This window comes from Lepidochelys olivacea, assembly GCF_965140295.1.
Source record: "Lepidochelys olivacea isolate rLepOli2 genome assembly, chromosome: 1".
NCBI classification, from domain to species: Eukaryota; Metazoa; Chordata; order Testudines; family Cheloniidae; genus Lepidochelys; species Lepidochelys olivacea.
Window position 1 is genome coordinate 83,183,958 of NC_140411.1, and position 27,897 is coordinate 83,211,854.

General features: G+C 44.8%; 2 protein-coding genes and 1 long non-coding RNA gene across 8 annotated transcripts in view; 2 read left to right on the forward strand and 1 right to left on the reverse strand.

Annotated features, from left to right (window-relative positions):
* LOC311515020 (uncharacterized protein) overlaps positions 1–13,590 on the forward strand; it is a 49,250-nt gene extending 35,660 nt beyond the window's left edge. The window contains exons 3-4 of the mRNA XM_084617835.1: positions 11,893–12,523; positions 13,112–13,590. Of these exons, the coding sequence (XP_084473961.1) occupies positions 11,914–12,523; positions 13,112–13,248 (747 nt within the window). The 5' untranslated portion in view covers positions 11,893–11,913 and the 3' untranslated portion in view covers positions 13,249–13,590. The remainder of the gene's footprint in view (positions 1–11,892; positions 12,524–13,111) is intronic.
* Positions 53–27,818, reverse strand: EDNRB (endothelin receptor type B). Its single transcript, XM_084617834.1, has 8 exons — positions 27,595–27,818; positions 26,350–26,846; positions 11,352–11,464; positions 10,958–11,162; positions 10,440–10,589; positions 8,410–8,543; positions 5,634–5,742; positions 53–3,998 (listed from the first exon to the last, which is right to left on the reverse strand). Exons 2-8 carry the CDS (start codon positions 26,800–26,802, stop codon positions 3,867–3,869), a joined length of 1,296 nt encoding a protein of 431 aa, XP_084473960.1. The 5' UTR covers positions 26,803–26,846; positions 27,595–27,818; the 3' UTR covers positions 53–3,866.
* Positions 27,658–27,897, forward strand: part of LOC311515021 — a 31,001-nt gene continuing 30,761 nt past the window's right edge. For 3 of the 6 annotated variants that reach the window (XR_014710024.1, XR_014710025.1, XR_014710026.1), the window contains exon 1: positions 27,658–27,748. This is a non-coding gene — a long non-coding RNA (uncharacterized lncRNA). The remainder of the gene's footprint in view (positions 27,749–27,897) is intronic. The other 3 variants (XR_014710028.1, XR_014710029.1, XR_014710027.1) reach the window with 2 other exon arrangements.

Sequence of the window (27,897 nt, forward strand, 5' to 3'; positions counted from 1 at the left end):
GTAAGCCAGCTTGATAAATGAGTGTTTGTAGAGAAAGAAAGATCAAAGAATGTCAGTGAAGCAATTAAAATATTTTTATTGGTAATTCAGATTGTTTACACTGTAGCAACCACAAAAGTTGCTATTTTAGTGACCATAAAAAGCAAAATATATAATTATTTTACATGGTTAAACATGGCAATAAAGAAAAAAAAAAGATTTTACATTTTCATGCAGGTACACACAACATTCCACTGCGAACCATCTGTGTCTTGGTATAGCCAGTACATGTCTATTAAAAGCTGTTTGGGATAGTGAAATACCAACAACATACAATGGAGACTATGTACTAACACTGTATTTGCATTTGATTTTTCCTGAATGCAGTACCAGTGTATCAGTGCAATTGACCCAGCATGAAACCCACTTCACTCACATAAGGCACTATGTGGATGGAGCGCAGAGAAGATGAGGAGGTGAAATCCAACCGCTAACTCATGGCCAAAGCACAAAGCTCCTGCGTAGCTCCCATGGGTGGTTGGTATCAAAGGCCAGGGCAGGCTAAGCTTCCCCATCCCCAGGCCATGGCCCTACCCATGTTCTGCCATGAGGCCCTGCCTTTCTCCCCCTCTCCCCTGAAGCCGGTGACGGTTCAGCTCTAGCTGGCGGCCTGGAGCTTGGGCCTGCCAGTGGCCGGTGCTCAGGCCACTGGCTTGGCCCAGCGCTGGGGCTGGCCAGTGGCCTGGGGTGGCTGGGGTAGGGCTCCTCCAGCCACTTGGGGTGGGAGGGCTTCGGGTCTCTAGCTGTAGGGAGGGGGTGCTGCAGGCAGAAGGGGTAGGGCTGGTGGCTTAGCCTCCCTGAAGTGGGGTTCACCTGCCACCCATGAGGCTGTTAATCTAGCCTAGGGATTGAAATAGAGTTTTAAGTCCCTCTGTGGACATTGCACAGGATACCAGGGCTGAGGGATCTGGGATCCTTTCTCTGGCTCCCCATCATGTTGGCCTGCTATGCCAGGCTGTGCCAGGATAGTGCACAGACCTTTTCCATGGTACCTAATGGTGTACAGGTGCCCATATGGCTGATAGAGGATACATGAGATTTCTGCCAGCCTAGAGGTTTACACCAGAGCTAATTTCACTTCCTTTCACCTCATCACTAATATAGATAACTCTTCATGCTTGAAAACAAAATTTACATTTACTATTTATTCAAGGATGATAGGACAGGTAGCAAATTGCTGTTGGATACTTTAAAAGCTCCAAGTGGTGGCCTAACTGCTCTTACTGAAGCCAATAGTTAAACTTCCATTAACTTGCCAACACTGAGCACTAGTGAAAATCCCATCCTTTGTATTTTGGTTTCTAGCTAGAACAGATTCTCTTGTGTTTTCCCTTGTATTTTTTTTAACCCATGCAAGCAGCAGGTTTTGTTATTACAGGGAAAATATAGTTGCTGGAAAAAATACTGCTTTGTAAATACTGGAAGTTACAAAAAGTTTTCTATTAAGTATATATTATTTTCTGAAAAGTAGGCAGTGCACATGCCCTTTGTCTACAATACCTAAACGTCTGGGCCTATGAGGGTTCAATTTAACTAGGAACTAGTCCAGGAAAAACAAAAAAAAACCATGTTACACAGTTGTAGAATACAACAGCTACATTTCACACAGAAATAAAAATAATATACATGTACAATATTGTAATGATATAACTTTATGAAAATAACACTGACCAGTATCAAATTTAGGATTTAGTTGGTTACCCATTTTTAATATATGAAATGCATTTCACAGAAATAATTGTTTTTCATTTGCATTAATTCACGTCTCAATGTGAAAATTGATAAAATAAACAGTGTGTTGAACATTCATAATATTTACATGGTATACTAGTCAAATTATTGACTTCTTGTGCACAAGAAAAGGAATTATTTTTACTTTAAAAAAACCTATTTTTCTACTTTAGGAATTGGCAGAACACATCTTGAATGACTTCTGTTTCTGTTTAAAGAAATAACCCCCCATGTAGTTCATTCCATTAAGTTTATGGGTTTATGGGCAAAGGGTGATGAAAACAGCTACCTAATGATGGAAAACACACCCCACCCACTCACCCCCCAGATCCTCAGCTGGTGTAAATAGGCATAACTCCAGTAGTTTCCAGTGGAGCAACACCAGCTTACACAGGTTGAAGATCTGATCCAAACTGTTTTTATCTTGAGAAGATTTAAGGCACTTTGTGGACAAGGTGTACAAGGAATTCTTACACTTGAAGGTAGGAAAATTCCTGAGTTTGACAAATACTCTATTATAATAAAGTATGGTGTGTGCTGAAAACATTTCTCACTTTCAAAATGCTTTCTATTGATATTTGTAGGAAACGCTCATGATTTGCTGCTTGAAATGTGTTAATAAGTTTTTTTGGGGAATCTGTGACAAATCAATTGGAGATGCAAAGCCAAAGAGTAATGCTTTTACTAAGCCTAATATTGGTAACTTGTACTAGCAAAAGATTTAACGCATGAGTTGCTTGGATTAAAATATTTTAAAAGACAAGCATTAGTCTGCTATGCATACACAAAATGTGAACTGCTCCTGGCAATACACATCTTGTTTACCACAGGCATCTTTCTCTCTATATTCTTGTAGGGTCCTGCCCATATTTTAATATTTTACATTTAATTATACTTCACTAAAATATATTTACAGATGTAGAAACTAATCACACATGTTATTAACACATGGAAAGAAAAATCATTTCATAACAATGTCAAGAATTACTGTATGACGTAGGACTAGCCTTTTAAGTACAGTTTGTGACTATTTTCTTAAAGACCTAGCAGAACTAAGTACAATTAGAACCCAAAATGCTCTGTCTACCTCTGCTACATTTTGTACTATCTGCTATATTAAGGGTTCTTTTTCCCAACCATCATTTAGATAGCTTCTGATTTTTCCCATGACAAATGAATTTCATTTGTAATCTCTAGAAAAGTAAACTTGGCTAAACTACAGTCAGTTACTCAAAGGCCCATTATTTAAAAGGGGTGCTGTAAACTTGAGATCTAATCAATTTAAAAAATCATTAATTTCAGCTACTATGCAGAATTTCTGTGGTTCTGCAATCTTATTTTCCTCCATTTAAAGATGTTTTTCTCCTCTAGTATGTGAAACACTATATCAGAAAACTGGGCAAACAGTGAAATGGACTATTAAAAGTGCTGCCACAAATTCAAGATATAAGCAAACTGATAAGGGAGAACAAGATTTGTCGTAACCTTAAATGTTACTTGTGACAGTAGTAGGTAAAAATATTTAGACGTAAGTGCGATTTTTAACTTGACTGTATCCCATTAGTATTGTTCTCAGCTAGTAGCATAACATTCCTGATAAAAGTACTTTTTTCTTTTTTGTTTGAACTGTGCTATGAAGTAGTTTGGATTTGAATTTTTTAAAAAACAATTTAGACACTCAATCTGCTTTACACAGATAATACATTGAGTTATATACAATATTGGCTTTGATCCAACAAAAGATATGGTTTGCTATTTACTAAGAATTGTGACTCCAGTTCCTAAGGAGTTTATAATGAACACAAATGACTGATATACTGGAATTGAGGATAGTCTCGAATTGCTGACTCCACAGAATTTAAGTGCTTTAAGACTTAGTTGTTGTTTCTGCTGCTGTTCTTCGTGTTTTGCAAGTGGCTAATGATACCATGCATAATTATGAATGTTATGTAACTGTGGGGAATCAATTTTTTATTTACTTTTTGTGCAAACAGAAAACTAGATTTTTCAAAAGTTCTACTATCTTAATCTATAACAGCAATTGTCACTCAGAGTCAAATAAAGGCACTGAAATTAATTTCACAGGATACACTTTTTTATGATGAACTGTACTTATTACTGGAGCGGAAATGATCATATCCATGATCATCAGCTTTGAACTTAAAGCAGGATTGTTTTTCCTCCAGGGACAGCATGTCTTTGGATTGGCACCAGCAACACAAACATGACTGTTTTAAACAAAAAGAATCATCATTTTACATCTTTCTGTTATGCACATTTTTGCACAATGCATTAAATATTGCTATTACCCAGCCTCGACTGAGAATTTAGGGGCCATTATAACTGTTGTACAGTAGAAAGAACAATATGCAGCACCCTAAAAGCCTGGGTTGAATGTGGCCGGCAATTTTTAATGTATCTGGAAATGGAATGAGAGATTTTGTATTTTCATTCTTCCTGTAATCCTTCTTTTAGTTTTATACCTACGGGTGTTATAAGACCTGAGTGCACCTCTCACACTTGATTGTGATTTTTACCAAAAATTGTGTGCTTTCCCCCTTTCTATTTCAATCTAAAGCTAGGAAAGAGAAATTATTCCATTCAATCCTTCTGCCAATGCAGGATTGGTCTGTGGGAGTTGGGGACAACTTGTAAACCGTGAAGAATTCCCTGCCTCATGGAATTTTTCTCTCCCACTGTCCAGCAGTTTCCAAACCTAGGACCTGATCCTACAAGTCTGTTCTGATGCTGCATGCTCCTAATTTCAATGGGTGGTCCATTTGTGGGGAGAGCTTTCAGAACTGGGCCATCATTACAGATAGGACCACAAGACAGTTGGAGTCAGTCACTAAAATCTCATTAAGACATAATGACAGTTAATCATAGAATATCAGGGTTGGAAGGGACCTCAGGAGGTCATCTAGTCCAACCCCCTGCTCAAAGCAGGACCAAATCTCCAATTTTTGCTCCAGATCCCTAAATGGCCCCCTCAAGGCTTGAACTCACAACCCTGGATTTAGCAGGCCAATGCTCAAACCACTGAGTATCTGACATTATATTCTCTTGAATCAGAGGAGGTAAATGAGACAAGAGTGGGTTGCAATTTGTTTGACCAAATGAAATTTCATCAAACTAAAATGTTATGAACAAGGTTTTTTGGTCTGAGAGGGGCAAGGGGAAGAAAACAGGGAAAGAACTAGAGACCATGTAAGAATAGCCAGGTGACGAGGGCACTCACATGGGATGTGGGAAACCCAGTAGCTTGGTAATTAGAGTGCTCACTTGCAGAACAGGGATTGAACCGAGGTTGCCCACATTCCAGGTGAGATGCCCTAACCATGTGGCTATTCTGAGGTGGGTTGATCTCTTTCACACACAGTTTTTGAAAGGCTCTGTTTTGTTCCCCAAATGACTAAAAACCTTGACATTTTTCGAAACCTTGAAACTTTTCATGTAACAGAATTGTTTTCTGACCAGCCCTAATAATTTGTCTTTGGACTCATGAAGTTTTAAGGCTCATTCTGTATGACAGGAATAATGACCAAAACATACACTCCTGAACTGCCCTAACCATGCATGAAACCCACATCAAACTATTGAGTGAGTTCTTGTTCCAGTTCAAAAAGGGCAAATAGACCATAATTTATAGTTCACAAAGGGTGAAATGCAGCACGTGAACCAGGTGCATCTTGCAGGATCAGGTCCTATGCAGAACGCCTGTACTAGGCCTGTGCATCTTTTAAAGTTCTGTTTGAATCTGAAGGGGTAAGTCCTGGCACATGTCCCTCTGCATGGAATGAATTTCATGCAGAAAGAACACGTTTTTCTAATGTGATGAAAAGCAGCCTTAGATGGCCTCTTACCTTAAAGCAGTTTTTGAATCTTTTGCTCACCAAATACAGGGCTATTGGGTTAATGCAGGAATTCAGTGAAGCCATGTTAATACCAATGTAGTCCAATACAAGAAAAAAGCTGTGTGAAAATTAAAGTAAATGTGATTCATACACTACTTCCTGATCATGCTTATTGAAGGGTCACAGTTGTAAACATCATGCTCAACCCTGGCATGATTTACTACTAAGTATGGTAACAGTAATGCTGGCTAACTATGTGAATGGGTTATTCAGAGGAAAATACTGTGCCTCATAGCACAGTTTTGGATAGGAGGACTCAGTCTTTGTTATGGTTTGATTACATGTATGATTACAAAGGGCCTGATCACCTCAACCCGTCAGAGGGAGATGTGGAGGAGAAAATCTTCATGAGGTTTTCTTCATGGAGATTTATTCCCAGTTGTTCTAATGGGAAGAGAAGGGGAGGCAGGGATTTTGCCTTGCAGAATCAGTAATAAGGCCCACAAATCCTACAGTATAGATTCCACTGGTTAGGGCCATCTGTGTAGAGGCCCTGTGTCCTTGGCGTACCTCACCACGACCTTAATACACAACTGTAGTGAAGCTGTCCTGTGGGAACTTCTGCAAAAAGTGGACTCCTCTTTGAGGACTCCCCTTAAAGGGGGAATTGCACTGCTTTCTGCCTTGGACTGCACTAGTTCACCCTCCAGTAGCTCAGGGCAGCAATGAGGGGATGATATGCGTTTCCCTGATCCCAAACCCAGCCTACCCTGTCCCTCTGCATGGATCTCTGGACTGACAGAATGCCCGTTGCAGGTTCCTGGGGAAGCAGGCTGGGGAGTGCTGCCACTGAGGCAGACAGACCCCTTCACATATGGATCCTGAGAATGACAGGGTCAATCTCTAACTATGAGGTAAAGGATTATATTTATCATCAGATCACTGGAGCATTTCTTCTCCTCCCTCCCCCAGAGCCTGCCTGTCTAATGCCACTGGCCAGGCTGCTTAGTAACAGTACACTGCACAGTCACGGACAGTGTTCCCTCTAATTTTGCAGAATGAATTTTGTTATGTGCACCAATATGGAGGTGATATGTCACACATCATCTCCATATTGGTGCACATAACAAAATTAATGTGGCAGGGGTGGGGCTGATGGGTTCGGAGTGTGGAAGGGTTAGGTCTCCAGCTGGGGGTGCGGGCTCCGGGGTGGGGCCGGGGATGAGGGGCTCAGGGCTGGGGCAGAGGGTTGGGGTGCAGGGGGGAGGGGTGAAGGCTCCAGCTGGGGATGTGGGCTCTGGGGTGGGGCCAGGGATGAAGGGTTTGGGGAGCAGGCTGCCCCGGGGCTACAGCGGGGAGAGGATTCCCCCCAGCTCTCTATCCCTGCAGCATCACTTGGGCTCAGGGGGAGAGGCACCTCTCCCTCAGCCACAGTAGCTCCGAGGCTGAAGGAGCGTGTCTCTCCCCGCTGTGGCAGCTCCAGGGTTGGGGCCACGGGAGAGGTGCCTCCCCCCTGGCAGGTCTGGGCCAGGGCTGGTTTAGGGATGCATGAGAGGCACCTCTCCCCTGCCTACAGCAGGTCTGGGGCTAGACTGGGGCCGGCGGGGCGTGGCAGGTCTGGCCTGGGTTGGGGCTGGGGGAAGGTGCCTCGTCCCCGGCAGGCCCAGGGCTGGGCTGGGGCCGGTGGGGAGAGATGCCTCTCCCGCTGCAGCAGGTCCAGGGCTGGGGGAGAGGCATCTCTTCCCGCCGCAGCCCTGAGCACCTGCACAGCGCTTAATAGGCTGCTCCACGGCCATACAGCTTAGAGGGAACTTAGGTCATGGGAAAGACCTAGGCTATGTCTACACAAGCACTTTTGCTGTTAAAACGTTTGTTGGTCAGGGATGTGAAAAAAACACGGCTCTGACTGACATAAGGTACACCAAGAGAAGCGTTGGTGTGGACAGCGCTATGTCAGTGGGAGATGCTCTCCTGCCAACAGAGCTACTGCCATTTGTTGGGGTGCTTTAATTATGCCGGCAGGAGAGCTGTCTCCCATCAGCATAGAGCAGCTGTAGGGGAGATCTTGCAGCTGCAGCAGTACAGCTGTGCTGCTGTAAGGCCTCTAGTGTAGCCATAGCCCTAGGTTCAAATCCTGGGCCTAGTCTTTTGTTACCCTGAGGGAGGAGGGATTGCTTCATGTTGCTCATGAGTGACTCCTCTGGCTTTATTAGAGAAATGAGTAAGGCCTCTCAAGGAAGCTCACTGTTGACAACTCATGATTTTATTGTGAGTCTGATGATATTTGGCTCTTGTCTTAGAACCCTGGCTTCAGGAGTCATGTGAATATATAAGAATCTTGGCTTTCATTTTTTTTTTTTTTTTTTTGAAGGGAAGTTTCTAGTCTCCAGGGTTGTGGAGAAAAGCTTGAATAAGTGAGTCAAGCGTGCCTCAAAGGTTCAAAAACCAGAACACAAATCAACAGAACTGGAAATGTCATGTGTTTATAAAATCCCCTTATTTCTAAGACAGTCATGACTTTGAAGGGCCTGGCTCATGATATGTGAACCCTTGGGGGTCAGCAATACTAAAGCCCCCTCCAGTCTTTATAAGCCAGGAAAAAATAGTAATGTCAAAATGTCCAGCGCGTAGGGTGTAAAGCAGAGGGATCTTCAGCCACTGAGAGAAAATCCTTTCATCAGGAAAACCAAATACAAAAGCATGCTTAGGGAGAATACATAAAGTTAATACTGGGTGGGTATTTTCCTTACAAGCCTGTTATCTTATTCAGCCATAACAGTCTTACCTCAAAAGTTCACATCTATTGGGGTCTCTTTGATCATATATAGTGAGCTTCAAAATCCTACTTAGGTGAAGGGGGAGCCAACACAGGGCAAAGACAACCACCAGACAGAACACATTTTTGGCCACCTCGCGTCTCTGGAAACAAAATTGAAAGGAACTGGGTTAAAGTGTCTCTCTTGATCTTTTATTATTCGCTTCTAAAACCAAAATATATGATACCATAGAAGTGCAAAAATAAATATCAATGTGGTACATAGGTGAAGTTCAGTGTTCCCTCTAATTTTGTACATCCATGGGCGGAATGAATTTTGTTATGTGCACCAATATGGAGGTGATGTGTGACACATCACCTTCATATTGGTGCACATAACAAAATTCATGTGGTGGGGGTGGGGCCGAGCGGTTCGGAGTGTGGGAGGGGGCTCAGGGCTGGAGCAGAGGGTTGGGGGTGTGGAGGGATAAGGGCTCTGGGTGCAGGCTCTGGTGTGGGGCTGGGGATGAGGAGTTTGGGGTGTAGGATGGGGCTCAGGACTGGGGCAGAGGGTTGGGGGTGCAGGGGGTGCGGGCTCTGGGGTGCGGACAGGGATGAGGGATTTGGGGTGCAGGCTGCTCCGGGGTTGCGGTGTGGAGAGAGGAGCCCTTCCCCCCCCAGTCATCTCGCCGCAGGAGCTCGAGGCTGGGGGAGAGGACCCTCTCCCCAGCCACAGCAGCTCTGGTGGGGCTGGCCTGGGCTGTGGGAGAAGCTCCTCTCCCCAACAGCTCTGGCGGGACTGGAAGGGGGCTCCTTTCTCTGGCACCTCTGGTGGGCCTGGGCCAGGTGAGGAGCTCCTCTCCTCTGCCTGTGGCAAGTCCGGGGCAGGTCCGCGCTGGGGCAGGTGGAGTGGGGCGCCTCTCCCTGCTGCTGCAGGTCTGCGCTGGGGCAGGTGGGGAGGGGTGCCTCTCCGTGTCGCTGCAGGTACGTCCTGGGGGAGCCACACCCCTCCCCACTGGGGTAGGTCCGTGCTGGGGGAGAGGCACCTCTCCCCACCACAGCCCTAAGCCCCTCTGCGGGGCTTAATAGGCAGCTGCGAGGCCGCACAGCTTAGAGGGAATTTAGTGACATTTAGAGCATTGTAATTTTTTAAAATTTTAATTAATTTTGAGATCTTTAACCATTGTAGCTGCTGTTCACAAATTAATCATACCTATAACATATCTGATCATGTTCATGGATCAACTGTGAAAATTCAAGGGGTCAATACATACACTCACTTAAGTTACAGGTGGAAAAGAGGATAGTTATCCAGTCCATTCCCCTTCAAAGTACAGATTTTTTTTCACTTGTATATTATCTAGTGCTTTTCTCTCTGGTCTGTTTTTAAAGATCTCAAGAGACATAAATTACAAATATATTCATATAGGTGAACCTTTCTTATTTACACTAATGACATTGCAAATTAGTGTACAAGCTAACAAACAATGAAGAAAGCAAAAATTTCAAATCTATTTTATTTTAAAAATGTAGTTTAGGTTTAGTTACTTATAATTCTTCATAGTATGCTAGTAAACATTCTGTAATGTATTTTGGAATGGAGGTTTTTGCTAATATGATACCTGACTACAGCACTGCAATGTTGCCAACTCACAGTTTTATCATGAGTCCCACAATACTTGGTTGTCTTTCTTAAATCCCAACTTCTGGAGTCATGTGAACGCATCGCAATCTCAGCTTTCATATAAAAAAGGTTTTAGCCCTCACGGTTGCAGAAAAAAGCTTAAAAATGTGAACCCTACAGACCCTAACTACAAAAGACAAAAACAACTCAAAATTGAGTAAAGTCTCAGGATTTTTAAGACAATCTCATAATTTTTGAGGCCTGATTTACAATTTTTGAACAGTTGGGGTTGGCAATATTACTCATAAACATCTCTTAAGAAGCAAGGTGAAGCCTGCAATTTCAGTGTGCACTAATTATGTGGTGCTTGAATTAGTGAAGCTTTTACTGTCATCTCATATAAAACTCAGCAGTGTTTTCATGTGCATATTTTTACCTGTTTTAAGTGGTCATTTAAAGCAATCTGCATTCCACTTTTCTTTCTTAACATCTCACAGGTCATCAGAGTATAAAAAAGTGCTGTGATGGCCAACGGCAAACAGAAATAAAAGCTAAACAGCCACCAATCTTTAGCTGTCTTGTAAAACTAGGGGGGAAACAATCAGAAGTGTTAGGCGTTCAGTTTGGGGTGTAGTAAAGAGAACAATTATACATAAACAATGTGCAGCATTCTGCAAGGCTGAATTAACCATCTATTAATCCTTCTAACAGCACGAATGAGATATAAGTATTATTGTCTCTTTTTACAGATGAGGAAACAGAGAGATTAAGGAATTTGCCCAAAGCCACACAATAAGTCAGTGACAGAGTTTCTGTACACCCTGCTTCTAAACACTGAATTTAAAAATTAATAGAAGTAAAACTTAGTAAGTTTTGTACTTTTAGACCGTTGAGCAAACTAGATACAGATATTGTTTAAGAGAAAGGACTTGTTTAAAAGAGAAAATATCTTACCTGCATAAAGGATGTTTTTTGTGTGGGATGAAGCATACAGATTCTAAGATGCTTTCCTTTATAGTCCATAACAATCATATCAAAACCTATAGCTTCAGGAACAGCTAAGACTACTGATATAACCCAGATCAATACAATTTCTACAGCAGTCCACTTTGGCACTCCAATTCCTTTGATGCGGCTCCAGGAAGCAACTGCTCGATACCTAAATATCAACAGTGGACACTTATTACATTAAGGGCTAAATTATGCCCTCTATTCAACTGATATAAACATGTCAATGCTGTCGTATCAGCTGAACAGAGAGCAGAAGTTGGTTGTATGGGTGTATTTCGTATTATCTAAATGACTTTAAAAGAAAATATAGAGTTGGTAACAATGAAACAGGTCTCACCTATCAATACTGAGGGCACACAAACTTAACACAGTGATGCCCACTGATGCCTTTTGAATGAAGGGTACCAGTTTGCACATTTCAACTCCAAAGGGCCAGTCCTTTGCAAGGAGCTGCGAAAAGAAAATACCAGGTATGATTAATGTAATTATAAACACTGAAATTGCTAATATAACATGAACATTTCTCTGGGATGATTTTCTCTTAGCCCTGGTCTACACTAGGACTTTAGGTCGAATTTAGCAGCATTAAATCGATGTAAACCTGCACCCGTCCACACGACGAAGCCCTTTATTTCAACTTAAAGGGCTCTTAAAATCGATTTCCTTACTCCACCCCGACAAGTGGATTAGCGCTTAAATCGGCCTTGCCGGGTCGAATTTGGGGTACTGTGGACACAATTCGATGGTATTGGCCTCCGGGAGCTATCCCAGAGTGCTCCATTGTGACCGCTCTGGACAGCACTCTCAACTCAGATGCACTGGCCAGGTAGACAGGAAAAGAACCGCGAACTTTTAAATCTCATTTCCTGTTTGGCCAGCGTGGCAAGCTGCAGGTGACCATGCCGAGCTCATCAGCAGAGGTGACCATGCAGAGCTCATCAGCAGAGGTGACAATGATGGAGTCCCAGAATCGCAAAAGAGCTCCAGCATGGACTGAACGGGAGGTATGGGATCTGATCGCTGTATGGGGAGAGGAATCCGTGCTATCAGAACTCCGTTCCAGTTTTCGAAATGCCAAAACCTTTGTCAAAATCTCCCAGGGCATGAAGGACAGAGGCCATAACAGGGACCCGAAGCAGTGCCACGTGAAACTGAAGGAGCTGAGGCAAGCCTACCAGAAAACCAGACAGGCGAACGGCCGCTCCAGGTCAGAGCCCCAAACATGCCGCTTCTATGATGAGCTGCATGCCATTTTAGGGGGTTCAGCCACCACTACCCCAGCCATGTTGTTTGACTCCTTCAGTGGAGATGGAGGCAACAAGGAAGCGGGTTTTGGGGTCGAAGAAGATGATGATGATGATGAGGTTGTAGATAGCTCACAGCAAGCAAGCGGAGAAACCAGTTTTCCCGACAGCCAGGAACTGTTTCTCACCCTGGACCTGGAGCCAGTAACCCCCGAACCAACCCAAGGCTGCCTCCTGAACCCGGCAGGCGGAGAAGGGACCTCCGGTGAGTGTACCTTTTAAAATACTATACATGGTTTAAAAGCAAGCATGTGAAAGGATTACTTTGCCCTGGCATTCGTGGCTCTCCTGGATGTACTCCCAAAGCCTTTGCAAAAGGTTTCTGGGGAGGGCAGCCTTATTGCGTCCTCCATGGTAGGACACTTTACCACTCCAGGCCAGTAAAACGTACTCAGGAATCATTGTACAACAAAGCATTGCAGTGTATGTTTGCTGGCGTTCAAACAATATCCGTTCTTTATCTCTCTGTGTTATCCTCAGGAGAGTGACATATCATTCATGGTCACCTGGTTGAAATAGGGTGCTTTTCTTCAGGGGACACTCAGAGGTGCCCGTTCCTGCTGGGCTGTTTGCCTGTGGCTGAACAGAAATGTTCCCCGCTGTTAGCCATGGGGAGGGGGGAGGGCTGAGGGGGTAGCCACGCGGTGGGGGGAGGCAAAATGCGACCTTGTAACGAAAGCACAGGTGCTATGTATGTAATGTTAACAGCAAGGTTTACCCTGAAAGAGTGTAGCCACTGTTTTATAAAATGTGTCTTTTTAAATACCGCTGTCCCTTTTTTTTTCTCCACCAGCTGCATGTGTTTCAATGATCACAGGATCTTCTCCTTCCCAGAGGCTAGTGAAGATTAGAAAGAAAAAAAAACGCACTCTGAGCTCATGCTGTCCTCCCACACTGACAGAGCACAGACGAATGCGTGGAGGCAAATAATGTCAGAGTGCAGGAAAGCACAAAATGACCGGGAGGAGAGGTGGCGGGCTGAAGAGAATAAGTGGCGGGCTGAAGACAGGGCTGAAGCTCAGATGTGGCGGCAGCGTGATGAGAGGAGGCAGGATTCAATGCTGAGGCTGCTGGAGGATCAAACCAGTATGCTCCAGTGTATGGTTGAGCTGCAGCAAAGGCAGCTGGAGCACAGACTGCCACTACAGCCCCTGTGTAACCAACCACCCTCCTCCCCAAGTTCCATAGCCTCCACACCCAGACGCCCAAGAACGCGGTGGGGGGGGGCCTCCGGCCAACCAGCCACTCCACCACAGAGGATTGCCCAAAAAAAAGAAGGCTGTCATTCAATAAATTTTAAAGTTGTAAACTTTTAAAGTGCTGTGTAGCATTTTCCTTCCCTCCTCCACCACCCCTCCTGGGCTACCTTGGTAGTCATCCCCCTATTTGTGTGATGAATGAATAAAGAATGCATGAATGTGAAGCAACAATGACTTTATTGCCTCTGCAAGCGGTGATCAAAGGGAAGAGGGGAGGGTGGTTAGCTTACAGGGAAGTAGAGTGAACCAAGGAGCGGGGGGTTTCATCAAGGAGAAACAAACAGAACTTTCACACCGTAGCCTGGCCAGTCATGAAACTGGTTTTCAAAGCTTCTCTGATGCGTACCGCGCCCTCCTGTGCTCTTCTAACCGCCCTGGTGTCTGGCTGCGCGTAACCGGCAGCCAGGCGATTTGCCTCAACCTCCCACCCCACCATAAACGTCTCCCCCCTTACTCTCACAGATATTATGGAGCACACAGCAAGCAGTAATAACAGTGGGAATATTGGTTTTGCTGAGGTCTAAGCGAGTCAGTAAACTGCGCCAGTGCGCCTTTAAATGTCCAAATGCACATTCTACCACCATTCTGCACTTGCTCAGCCTGTAGTTGAACAGCTCCTGACTACTGTCCAGGCTGCCTGTGTACGGCTTCATGAGCCATGGCATTAAGGGGTAGGCTGGGTCCCCAAGGATAACTATAGGCATTTCAACATCCCCAACAGTTATTTTCTGGTCTGGGAATAAAGTCCCTTCCTGCAGCTTTTGAAACAGACCAGAGTTCCTGAAGATGCAAGCGTCATGTACCTTTCCTGGCCATCCCACGTTGATGTTGGTGAAACGTCCCTTGTGATCCACCAGAGCTTGCAGCACTATTGAAAAGTACCCTTTGCGGTTTATGTACTCGCCGGCTTGGTCCTCCGGTGCCAAGATAGGGATATGGGTTCCGTCTATGGCCCCACCACAGTTAGGGAATCCCATTGCAGCAAAGCCATCCACTATGACCTGCACATTTCCCAGGGTCACTACCCTTGATATCAGCAGATCTTTGATTGCGTGGGCTACTTGCATCACAACAGCCCCCACAGTAGATTTGCCCACTCCAAATTGATTCCCAACTGACCGGTAGCTGTCTGGCGTTGCAAGCTTCCACAGGGCTATCACCACTCACTTCTCAGCTGTGAGGGCTGCTCTCATCTTGGTATTCATGTGCTTCAGGGCAGGGGAAAGCAAGTCACAAAGTTCCATGAAAGTGCCCTTACGCATGCGAAAGTTTCGTAGCCACTGGGAATCGTCCCAGACCTGCAACACTATGAGGTCCCACCAGTCTGTGCTTGTTTCCCGAGCCCAGAATCGGTGTTCCACAGCATGAACCCGCCCCATTAGCACCATGATGCATGTATTGGCAGGGCCCATGCTTTCAGAGAAATCTGTGTCCATGTCCTGATCACTCACGTGACTGCGCTGATGTCGCCTCCTCGCCCGGTATCGCTCTGCCAGGTTCTGGTGCTGCATATACTGCTGGATAATGCGTGTGGTGTTTAATGTGCTCCTAATTGCCACAGTGAGCTGAGTGGCCTCCATGCTTGCCTTGGTATGGCGTCTGCACAGAAAAAAGGCGCAGAACGATTGTCTGCCATTGCTCTGACGGAGGGAGGGGCGACTGACGCATGGCTTACAGGGTTGGCTTACAGGGAATTAAAATCAACAAAGGGGGTGGCTTTACATCAATGAGTATTTCAGGCAGGACTTCAAGGAGGGTTCCAATAAGAAATGGTGCACCTAAGTAATTGTTCTTATTGGAACAAGCAGGTTGGTCTGGCCTCTGATTGATACATGGCTAGATTTACCTCGCTGCACCTTCTCTGTGAGTGACTGCAGTGTGATCTAGAAGAATGAGTCCCCTAGACGGGGGAGGGGGGGAAGCAAATGAGTACAAAACAAATCTGGTCTATTTCTTGTTTTGATCCACTCCATCTATCTTTTACATCTTTGGCTGGCAGCAGACGGTGCAGAAGGACTGCATGCCTTCCACATCTCATGGCTGCTCGGCAGAAGACGGTGCAGTAGGACTGCTAGCCATCCTCATCTCTTGCCTGCCTGGCAGAAGATGGTACAGTAGGACTGCTAGCAATCCGTATCGCCTGCCTGCTCACCATAAGATGGTTCAATAGGACTGACTGCAGGACTAAAGAGAATGACCTGCTCAAGTCACTCCAAATTTAGTCCCTGCGTACATGTCTGCCCAGGCGCTCCTGACAGACGTGGCCAGGAGCACCTCGGACATGATGATGACGGCTACCAGTACTGTCTGCTGCAAGAAGGCAATGGGTTGCTGCTGCTGTGTAGCAATGCAGTACTATGTCTGCCAGCACCCAGGAGACATACGGTGACGGTTACCTGAGAGGGCTCCATGCTTGCCGTGGTATGGCGTCTGCACAGGTAACTCAGGAAAAAAGGCGCAAAATGATTGTCTGCTCTTGCTTTCGGAGGGAGGGAGGGAGGGAATGGGGGCCTGACGAAATGTACCCAGAATCACCTGCGACAATATTTTAGCCCCATCAGGCATTGGGATCTCAACCCAGAATTCCAATGGGCAGCGGAGACTGCGGGAACTGTGGGATAGCTACCCACAGTGCAACGCTCCGGAAGTCGACTCTAGCCTCGGTACTGTGGAAGCACTCCGCCGAGTTAATGCACTTAATGCACTTAGAGCATTTCCTGTGGGGACACACACACTCGAATATATAAAACCGATTTCTAAAAAACCGACTTCTATAAATTCGACCTGATTTCGTAGTGTAGACATACCCTTAGTGTATTTAACGTTCAATGAAGCCCTTTAGGAAAGGGAACTTATATATTTGGGAATCACTGCCTTAGAATATACCAGCAAGATTTGTATAATCATTATGCAACAGTTCTACCAGGCAATACAAAGGGTACATTCCCTTGGCAGTCTTGATAGGAGCTGTGCTTAGCTGGTCTCAACTGAGTGTCTCCTTCTTCTGTTTGAATTAGCATGAATCATCATTGGAGAATGGGATCACAGGTGCCGACTCTGTGTGTGCTCCAGGGCTGGAGCACCCATGGGGAAAAAATGGTGGGTGTTGAGCCCCCACCGGCAGCCAGCTCCCCCCGCACTCCCCAACATCTCCAGCCCACCAGTGGCCCCACCGATCAGCACCTCCCCAGCCCTCCCAGCACCTCTCACCTGCTGCGGAACAGCTCCACAGCATGGAGGAGATGCTGCGGGGAGTACGGAGGAGCAGGGAGGGGATGTGCACTCGCGGGAGGGCTGCCTCCTTCCCCAACAAATTAGAATGTTGGTGCTGTTGACTGGGATGTGCATTGAGGGCTCAGCCCTGACCTACTGGAGTCAGAAGGATAATGAGTTGGATCCTTCAGTTTTAACTTCTCCACCTTCATTTTTAATAGTAATCATCCTGCTGGTGGAGAAGGACCTTGGGATGTTGCTCCTTGTTTGGCTTGAGTGTTCATTGCTTTCCCTCTTGCAAACGATCAGGACCAGTCCCTATTTGGTAGAAATGCAGGAAGTAATCTGAGATGAATCATAACTCAGAAAGTTCTATCACCAGATACAAGTGGTCTTTTGTTGAACATTTCTCCAGTGAGACTGTATATACCACACACCATCTCCAAGAGTACATTTAGAATAAGATAACACAGCGATGGTTTTTGATTTTTGTTTTGGTAGCTTTCCTGGGTCTCACACTTTGATATATTTTAAATTTCCTGCCAGGTCATATTAGAAAGGATTATTTATGTTACATACATCAGTCATAATAAATCTGAGGGGCACATTTAGGGTCATTGGGAAGAACAGGCCTACTACAGGAATAAATAGCTCATGGATTCAGAGAGCGTTTTCAACATAGCTGAAACTGATGAGCTATTTGCTGCAACTTTAGTTTAACATGACCCGATGTATCTACTATATCAGTGGTTTTCACCCTTTTTTTCATTTGCGGACCTCTAAAAAATGTCAAATGGGGGTGTGGGCTCCTTTGGAAATCTTACACATAGTCTGTGGACCCCCAGGAATCCATGGACCACAGGTTGAAAAACCACTGTTCTATGGTAATGACAAACTTTTGCGGATCCTTTTTTGTGGACCCCCAGGGGTCTGGGGACCACAGATTGAAAACCATTATACTATGCTGTAAGCTGGACTGATGGTCCAGATTTATGTCATAGCATGAGCCAAATCTTTCAAATCCTCATTGAAGCAAGTCCATCCACAATAGAGGAAATACCAGAAAGGATAGTGACAGAGAGTGTACAGGAAAAGAGACTCTTTGAGATTGGGTAAGTAGTCATGTTATTGAATCCTTTCTGAACAGGTCTAATATTCATAACTATCTACAAATGTCTTGTGTGCCTCTTGTAGATTGTGATCTACAAGATACAGAAGCTCAGGAACACGAAGCAGTCACTGCCAACAAGGAATTACATCCCTCCGTTATTTTTTTCTCTCTCAACTGAGTTGCAGAGTTAGGGATGTTTCCTTCAGAATTAGGCTTATAACCAGGGAATAAATGAAGCATTCTAGTTTGTAAATTTTGTGGTAATAGGGGGATCAAATTATTCTTAACTCAAATCCAGAGTAAACATTATTCAGGAAAATAATGTTTGTACATAACAGTATTTATTCTTAGTAAAGTAGAGCCATATATGTACTTACTCCACTAGAAGTTTTATACTGTAATAAATAAAATGTTAATAAGATTCAAAATGGAATATTTACAAAAGAGAAGACTGTTTTCCTAAAGGAGATTTGGATATAGGAAGTATATTCCTGGGAATGGGAAAGAAACAGAAATACAGGTATTTAAATATTTTCATGAGCCAAACTGAAGTGAAAACAAAAATAATTCATTATATGCCAAAGTGGTCTCCACTAGCACTTTATATTCACCCAACTTATGTTGGTGATATTTTGATTGCCACATAGTTTTTAAAGAATAAATTAATACAAAAAAAAAAAAGGAGAGGATGCATTACAGAATGATGTAAATCATACCTAAGAAACCTCGTTCTTTTAAACATGCCTTATTTGTATCTAAACCAGTCATAGTAAATACATATTCGGAAAGGGTTAGATTGTGTATTTAGGTACAGCACTGAGTAGGGGGGTAATGTGTAAACTGCACAACTCCAGGGAGAGTCCCAACAGGAACTGTGACTCAGCCCCGCTTGTGAGTTATAACTCCTCCCCCACATCCTCTTTGTTCTGTGTGGGAAGGAGGATGTTAGAAATTTGCTGCTGGTTACGATATCCCGTATGTTGGCTCAGGTGTGCTTGCCCGCAATTAGGGGGTTGGTGCCAAGGTTCCGTCTATTCCTGTCTTCTTTCTCTGGCAGGATGCTAAGCAGATATGTAGTGCCTGCTTGCTCCTATGTACCTAGACCCAAGCTCTGACGAGCCCATGCAGGACTGTATATAGCAGGAATTCTTATTCTCTTATACAGGTGGGTAGCCAAAGGTACAAACAAACAGTTATTTAGCACTTGCTTTTCAAAACTTCAAAAGCCCAGAGCTATGTGCAAAAAAGTGCATGCACCTGTGTGCCGAATTCATGAACAAAATTGCACCTCATAATCCATGTGCATACATAAATCTGAAAAGGCTAATATATTTCCACCTGATGTACTGAATACCAAGATAGACAATGAAGGCAAAGGATTTTTCAGTCTTTCATAGGAACAAGTGTTTCAAATTATAGATTTTGCCAATAAACTATTCTTAATGACTGAGATGAATTACACAATATTTAATTGAAGCACTTGTTTAATATTTTAAGTTTATTAAGATTTATTTAGCTGTTGGGAGCCAGGACTTGCTTTTTAGACATAGATGGGTTTCTTTTTCTCTAACCAAGATGAGGGTGTCTTATTTAGTCTAGTTGATGAGAAATGTAAATCTAGTTATGTTCAGAAAATCATTTCTTTTGTTTTAATTTCATTTTCTCTCTGTTTATAGTTCTTGTTTGTGTTAAGATTACTACTCTAAGGGTAATTACATGCAGACACCCCCAAAGAGAAAAGAACCCTATAAACTCTAAGGAGAGGTGTTGAAAGGTAAACAGTTGTGGAACCTACATTCCCCTGGCAGTCTTGGACAAGAAGCATGGATGGATGTGTCGGCTCTCATTGAATTGTGTTGCCATTAGGCATAAACACAAGAGGAGAAGCCAAAAGGATAAGCAGGAGATGAGAATTGGTGGTGGTCACAGGCATATATGTAATGAGTGAATCAGTGTACAGATAAGCTGACAAAAACTTTACACTGAATTTACAAAATCTAATGATATTTTACAAATATAAATGACCCAGATTAAGTTCCTTGGAAAATGGCATATACACTGCATGGAGAAATGTCCCAAATCTGATATGTTAGAGACATAGGACCCAATTTTGCATCCACAAATAGGCCTTTGCTACATGGGGAAATTGACCAGAATAATTACTGTGGAATAAATTATTCTGGAATAGCTGTCCAAGAACAGCTCTCCATGTGGCTGCACTGCTCCAGACTAAAGCCAGTCTTAGGGCTAATCTACAGTGCAGCTAATCTGTTGGAGCTAAACTGATGTCGCTGCGCTGGTGGAGCACATCCGGTGAAGTCATGCTATGCTGACATGAGAGCACCCTCCCATCAGCATAATTACTCCACCTCAGAAGCTATGTCAGTGGGAGAGAGTAACCTATGTCACGCCGAGGGGTGGCTTTTTCACACTCCTGAGGGACATAACTGACATTCACTTAAGTGGTAGTGTAAACAAGCCCTTACTCTGGGACAGAGTGTCCATATGGGGAATATTCCAGAATAGCTATTTCAAAATAATTTATTCCACCATAGCTGTTCTGGTCAATGTCCCCGCCTAGACCAGGCCACAGGTAAAACCTCCAATGAGCTCATAAAGAAGCCTGGGGCTGAGCAGCTACACTTCAAGCCCTTAATTTGCTCTTATGAAAATACCTATATTATAGAGAAAGCAGCATAAAACTGTAGTCTTTGGGGGCATAAGTTTTCCATGCTTGGTCTCTGTCTAGAGCTGAGGTTTGCAAAATCTCAACAGAATTGGTGCAGACATTGCAAAGAGTGAAAATACTGTACATTTCCCATTATAGAAAAAAATGACAACTTTTTCTACAGCTGAAATGACTGGGGGCTAATAGCTAAAATTTGGAATGGTAATAGTCCTCACTAACGAGAAGTACCTTGGCTTGGAGAAGTTAAGAAATGCCAAATTGATTATCGCCCAGGCAACCTTAATTTAGGCTCTTTGTGTACATGCATTATGATTTTTGACTACATGATCACATACTAGATTTTCCATATGACCTCTGTGTCTTTCCGTGAACAGACTGGATGAACATAGGGCCAAATTAAAGTTGCACGGCAACTATAAGCATGGTGTTTCCTAACTTTTGAGTGCTAAAATAATCACAGAAAAGAGGATTATCATATACCAGGCCAGACTGTGCCTTGGCTCACTAGCTTGTGTAGTAAACCTTGTGGCCCCTTAGCTTTGCTGCCCAGGAAGAGCCCCAGAATGTACTTGTGACTGAAGAGTGCCAATTGTTTTTCTACTCTTCCCCCACATTTGTTCTGGGGGGAAGTAATCTGTGACAGTCCCTTGCCAGGTGCAGATTTCCCCCCTGCCCCATGTTGGCTCAGTTTTGCCAGCCAGTGCATGACTGGGGAGGGCAGAGTCAAGGCTCCATCCCAACCCACCCACTTGTGATCTGGGAAAGTAGCAGTCGTGAAGAGTGAAGGTCCAGGAAGCTGCACAAGAGGCCCCTGTGCGGAAGACTAAATCAATAAAATCAAATGGAACATAATAATATTATGTAAGTATAAGAGAATGAATATTACAAACTACAACACATGTATTGAAAGTTGTAGAAGAAATTGTATGAGATTGTATTATGGTATTTGTGAAATGGTATCTATGTAATTAAACATCATAATGAATACACACAAGAGGTAGACTTAACGCTGTGCATCCAACTATAAGTATGGAATCTGTAGACTTTTGGGTGTTCCACTTTTCACTTAATGTTTCTTAGCATCTTTTTAAAAATTTTATCTAAGAGTGCTTATCTGATAGCTGTCATCATAGCCAGTGCTTGGGCCTGGCCTAGGAACCTCCGAAACTACACTCTTAGGCTGAAAGCTGTCAGACTCATCCTTTGTGGATTGAGCACAGAGGAGGACTTATAACACTCAGTGACCCACACTTTAAATGGCCCTGTAATTCCCCAAACTTCTGTGTTTCTGTCATGCTCATGGGCCATGCAGAAGGACATCTCCAGAGGGCTCCACCTGGCACTTTGGAAAATGGAAGAGATATGGTTGGCACACCATAGTTCCAAAAGGCCAAACTGCTGCATAGGGCAGTGGTAGCCTCCCTGTACTCTGCAGTAGTAGATCTGCAACCACAGCCTTACTGTTCCCCGGGTCCTGCAAATCCCCCGTCTGCATTTTTTGTGCATATTTTCTTGTTTGCTTGAGCTGTGCAATGTTTTCCACTTTTCATAATGCCCCACTTTAAAAACTTAGCCAATATTCTATTATCAAGTGCAATATATTAATAAGTGCTTTACCCATTACATGTTATTTTGTCTCATAGCTTAGCTGATATTTGATTATCTTTAGATAGCTTCAGGATAAGTGATTTGAATTTTCAAGACAGGCACAGGTGTCTGTGAACTTTTTGGCTTTTTAGGAACTTACTAGACAAGAATATCTCAACCTAATCACACCAAGCTCATCATCAGAAGTAAGCTCCCCAGAAACCAGGACACACCAATTCAAAGCGGCACCAGACCCTACCATAACAACCGATGCAAAACTTGCAGACATATCTCCACTGCTATGATGATCAACACTCCCCACAACACACCTTTTAAGATCCATTGGTCCTACGTCTGCCTATCGCAATATGTGGTGTACCTCATCCAGTGCACTAATGCCTCCATAACATCTATGTGGGTGAAATCAACCAATCACTCACTCTTGAATGAATTCACGCAGAGAAATGATAAAACACAAAATATCACCTCTGGGCAAACACTTTTCGCAAAATGTTCACTCCATTTCTGACCTCCCAATCCTCATCCTCAAAGGAAACCTGTGCAATACCTTCAAAAGATGAGCCTGGGAGATTAAATTTATAACTTTACTAGACACGAAAAATCATGCCCCTAATAAAGACTCTGGATTTATGGCATATTACAACAATCTCGTAATCCCCTAACCCCCCTTTTTGTCCTATGACCGGTGAGGTGTTAACAGGCCACTTCACCTTGAATGGTTCTTACAGTGTGTTCATGTATCGGATAAAGTGGGTTCTAGCTCACGAAAGCTGATGCCCAAATAAATGTGTTAGTCTCTAAGGTGCCACAAGGACTCCTCCTTGTCTTTGCTGATACAGACTAACACGGCTGCCCCTCTGAAACCTGTTAACTACTTATGTTAATCTCTTCTAACTTGTATTTAGTGAGTACCTTTCCCAGACCTGAAGAAGAGCTCTGTGTAGCTCCAAAGCTCAGCTCTTTCACCAACAGAAGTTGGTCCAATAAAAGATACTGAACTGAATCACAGAATCACCCACCTTGTCTTTCTCATATCCTGGGACCAACATAGCTACAGCAACACTGCAAACAGTATCTTGAATTCATCATGCTGAACAGCTCACACAAAATCTGTGCTTTGAGCAAACTCTGAAGTATCTATTGTGGATCTGTCTAGTTCTGCTAGGTACTTTTTTCATGCACTAGGGTGGTATTTCACTTTCACATTGGCTACTGTAAGCATTGTTAAGAAAGCTATTAGCAATGGTAGGTTTTTGAACACAGCAATTTCCTTCACATTATTTTCCAAATAGGTGCCCTCTCTGAATGTCACTCTAAAGGTCTGGGTCAGTGGTATTATAATTGCTCCAAATCATGAGTTAAAGCTGATGAGTTTGCTGCCTTTACAAAAATGAACACTTTGTTAGCCTCTACTTTTCTCATTCCACTAAGTGACAGGAGATTTTGATTACAGGCCATTTCACTATAATCTGTCTCAAATGTTATAAGGCTTTTTGGGCTCATCTCTGCAACTGAATTAACAGGATTGTGAAGTTGGTAAATGGACACTGTCAACTCAGATTTGGCACATAATTTACATTATGTAAAATAAGCTTTTACCAAATCTCAGACTAATAGAAATGTATGTTTCCATTAGCATTCATTTTAAAATTCCATTGGATTCAGTTGTTTTTAAACAAATAAACAGTACACTGAGGTGTTTGCAAATGCTGTGGCCACAAGAATCTTAAAGGGAAACTAACTTCAGTGCCCAAGATGAAAGAGGACAGCAAAAAGCATTCAAACACACAAAATAGAGAAGAATAAACTGGATTTTTAAAAATTCTCCATAGGGGTTAATGCTCTAAAGTCATTAGTAATACAGGTAAATGTGTTTATAATATAATTTTAAATATTATCAATTAAATATCACTTCAGTTTGGGAGCTTGCTTACAAAACATGGAGTAAAAGGGTGAGCAGCTCTTGACAATAGTAGGACCTTTTTGAAATGGCAGGTCCTGAATGTGCAATGTGCTTGGTATAACTTAGTATGCTCTCTGACCCTTCTGTCCTCCTACATGATAATATATTTCATGAAAAATCTATCAAGATAAGAATAATATATTTTTGCTTGGGGGATGGGGGTGAGGTAAGCTGTGACAGCCCTTGCCAGGTGATTTTTCATTTCTGAAAATGTCAGTGTCACTAGAACATCAAATTCCTGTACCAAAAAGTCATGTTACTGACAGTTTTTCTTGGATTTATACAGGGTAGTTGTCATTTTGTCTGTTCATCGTTTTTACTTTTCAAAGCAGTTTTTTAAAAAAATTAAACACCTATTGTTTAACACATACCACCTGCAGCCAGAAAACTACCACCCCCTTATGTAGAAAGGCCGATAACTATACAGTGCAGTGATGGTCTAAAACACTGAGTCAAATTCATCCCTGGTATAATTCTAATGAATTTGACTCTAAAGTCTACAACAGCCACTGAAAGAATACTCCAGTATGTCTAGAAAGCAGGGCCTATGAGGGAAGATTGAAAAATTTGGGTTTGTTTAGTCTCGAGAAGAGAAGACTGAGGGTGGACATAACAGTTTTCAAGTACATGAAAGATTGTTACAAGGCGGAGGGAGAAAAATTGGTCTCCTTAACTAACCTCTGAGGGCAGGACAAGAAGCAATGGTCTTAAACTGCAGCAAGGGTGGTTTAGGTTGGACATTAGGAAAACTTTAACTGTCAGGGTAGTTAAGCACTAGAATAAATTGCCCAGGGAGATTGTGGAATCTCCATCATTCGAGATTTTTAAGAGCAGGTTAGACCAACACCTGCCAGGGATAGTCTAGTCTAGATAATACTTAGTCCTGCCATGAGTGCAGGGGCTCTCTGAGTGTAGCTGACCTCTTGACTTCATTTCCAGTCCTACAGTTCTATGATTCTATGTTTAGAAGGGTTAAGATTATGGGATTCCCTTCAACAACCTCTCAGAATGAGCACAAATCATACCAAGGACTAACTTAAAAGCCCATCTTTTCAACATAGCATTCCCAAATTAAAATAAGAACCAAGTCCAAAACTTCTAACTTGCTGGTGGGGAAAGGAGTGGAGAAAACATCTGCTTGTTTACTTTGAGTAACCTCTGTAAGGTGTTCAGATATTTAGACTACAGCAACTATCTTTTGTATATTCACTGTCCAGCACAATGTGCCCTGATCTTGACTAGAGACTCTGGATGGACCAGTAATATGAATTAATAATCATACACTACAGAGACCGGGGTAGAATAGAAAGATTTTTTTACACTCTCTGCTATTTTTATTACAGCTTTATGTAAAAGTCATAAGGATGGCAGCAGCACTTGACATTCAGGTAGAACAGTCCCACTCAGAACAAGCCTTTCACTCCCTGCTCTGGGGCAGAGGTGGGAAAGAGAAAGCTGCAGAGGAGATCTCAGGCCAGGCCAGGCCACTGGGCTTTGGCACAGGGTAAGTTCTTTACAGGGCTAAGGGAGCACCATTCCCCCTCCAATTTGAGAACCAGGGCCCAGAGCCACATGCAGGTATTTAGGGGCAACTGCCATTGCTATGTGCCTAAGCCAGTTTTTCTTTGCCCCTTCTCTCCAGAAGGAAGCCAACATTCAGCAAAGCACTTAACAGGTTGCTTAATTTTAAGCAGGTGAGTAAACCCATCCCTAATCAGCAAAGTAAGCCAATTAGATTATTCACCTGCTTAAAATTAAGCACCTGAAACCCCCCCTCCCCCTCCCCCTCCCCCTTTCATCCCCGGCTGAAATTCACCCTGGTGCACAGGACCAACAGGCACATTTAAGGAATGCATGTTCTTTTTGCTACCCCTCTACGGAGGGGGGGAACAAAATCAGCGGCCCCTTTCTTGATTGATTTGTATCAGATCTAGGGTGGCAGTTGTCCCTTTGAGACAGCCGGTGTTAATACACTTCCACCTTTATTTTTACTTTTTGTATGGTTGTAGGACAGCGTGCGGCCCAGGGGGGGTAGCGCTGTTGCTGCCTAGCCTGGCACATTGTGGAACAACTTCTGCCAGCCTCGGCTGTCCGGGTGGGGGAGAGACACCTACCGGCCATTCAGCCGGGGAGCCGGTCTACCCGCCGGCTCGGGCGGGTGGAGCCAGGCCGGCGCAGGCCCCCTTACCTTGTACACGTTGACGGGGATGTCGATGGTGATGTGGAGCAGGTCCCCCAGGGCCAGGCTGGCGATCAGGATGTTGGGGCCGTTCCTCATGCACTTGTTCTTGTAGATGATGCGCAGCAGGGTGGCGTTGCCGATGATGCCCAGCACGAACACCAGGCCGGCCACCAGCGTGTTGATGTACTTGAACGTCTCCTTCACCTCCGTCTGCCCGGTGCACATGGGCGGAGACGGCGAGCGGCCTCGGCCGCCGCCGGGCACAGCCGAGCCGGACGCGTTGGAGCCCGAGCCCTTGAGCCCGGGCGTGCGGGCGGTGTGGGTCACCGCGGCCCCCGGGGAAAGGGGGCTGTGCTGCGGGGCGCCCCCCGGGCGCGGGGACCCCTTCTCCTCCCAGGCGGCGCAGCAGCTGAGCAGCAGCGCGGGAGCGAGGAGGCGCCAGAGGCCGGGTCGGTGCATGCCGCTGCCGGGAGCGGGGCAGAGCCGAGCGGCGCCGGGTCACCCTGCAACAGAGAGCCAGGAGACGGGGATCAGCCCGGCCGCGGGTGTCCAGGCGCAGCGCCAGCCCCGCCGCCACAGGCTGTCTACACGGCAAGCGAGACACCCGCGGCTGGCCCGGGCTGACTCCGGCTCGGGGGAAGAGGCTGGGGCTGTGCAGTGTAGACGTTCCGGTAGGACCCTCGCCGGGTCACGCGGGGGGGAGCCCTTCTCCCCGCACTGAGCAAGAGCCGGGAGAGGAACATTTAACGCGGCTCAGAAGGGGGTCCCTCCTGCCAAACCGGGGGGAGGCTTTAAAAGGAGAGGCGCCAGCCCACCCCCCCCCCTTTGCAAAACGCACCGAGCCCCGCGGAAACCCCACTTCCTTCCCTGTCCCGGCCAATGCCCCTTTCAGAGAGGGAGCAAGCCGCGATCTCCCTCCCGCAGCCCGAGGCGGGCGCGCTCGAGGTCTGGAAACGGCGAAATACAGGCGGTGAAGTGCCGATTGGCACCGACCTTCGCGGAAACGTCAATCGCAACTAGCGAGAGGAAAACCCGAGAAACAATCGGAACGGAGATTCCCACCGCATCGCCCCGCCGCCTTAGCTGCCCAGGCTTGCAGCCCTCACCGCCGTCCCTCGGGAGGGGGTTCCTCTCAGCCCCCTCCGCATCCTTTATCAGTTCAAAGAGAAGCCCCAAGGTTTCTTTTCTCCCCCCGGGAAGAAAACGCGTGTCCAGTGGCTCGTCCTCAGCTTGCTATAAACATCTATTTACCTTTCAAATCCTCCCAGCACAAAGCAGCTGCCAAGGGCTGGTTCCTGCTTCCCAGCGCTTGCCTGCGATTCAGCACCCGCGCTCTGAAGGACGCTGCCTGGCTAGCAGCAGCTTGGCGCTGCCGCCGCAGGAGGGACTGGCTCTTGCGAAACGAGTAAGTGGCTGTCGGTAGCAAAGCAGCCTCTCCTTGCTCTTGGTGTGCGCCTAAATCCAGTAAATTAGGCGAATCGTTTTTTTTGTTGTTTTTTTTTTTTTTTTTAATTCAGTCACATCTTTCCCATCAATCACTGCCAGACTCCACCC

Coding starts and splice junctions, on each gene's coding strand:
- EDNRB (XM_084617834.1), bottom strand. CDS start 26,802: ATGCACCGACCCGGCCTCTGGCGCCTCCTCGCTCCCGCGCTGCTGCTC. Junction 8,544..10,439: donor TAAATGACCACTTAAAACAG/GTAAAAATATGC, acceptor TTTTGTTTCCAG/AGACGCGAGGTGGCCAAAAA. Junction 3,999..5,633: donor GATTCAAAAACTGCTTTAAG/GTAAGAGGCCAT, acceptor TGTTTAAAACAG/TCATGTTTGTGTTGCTGGTG.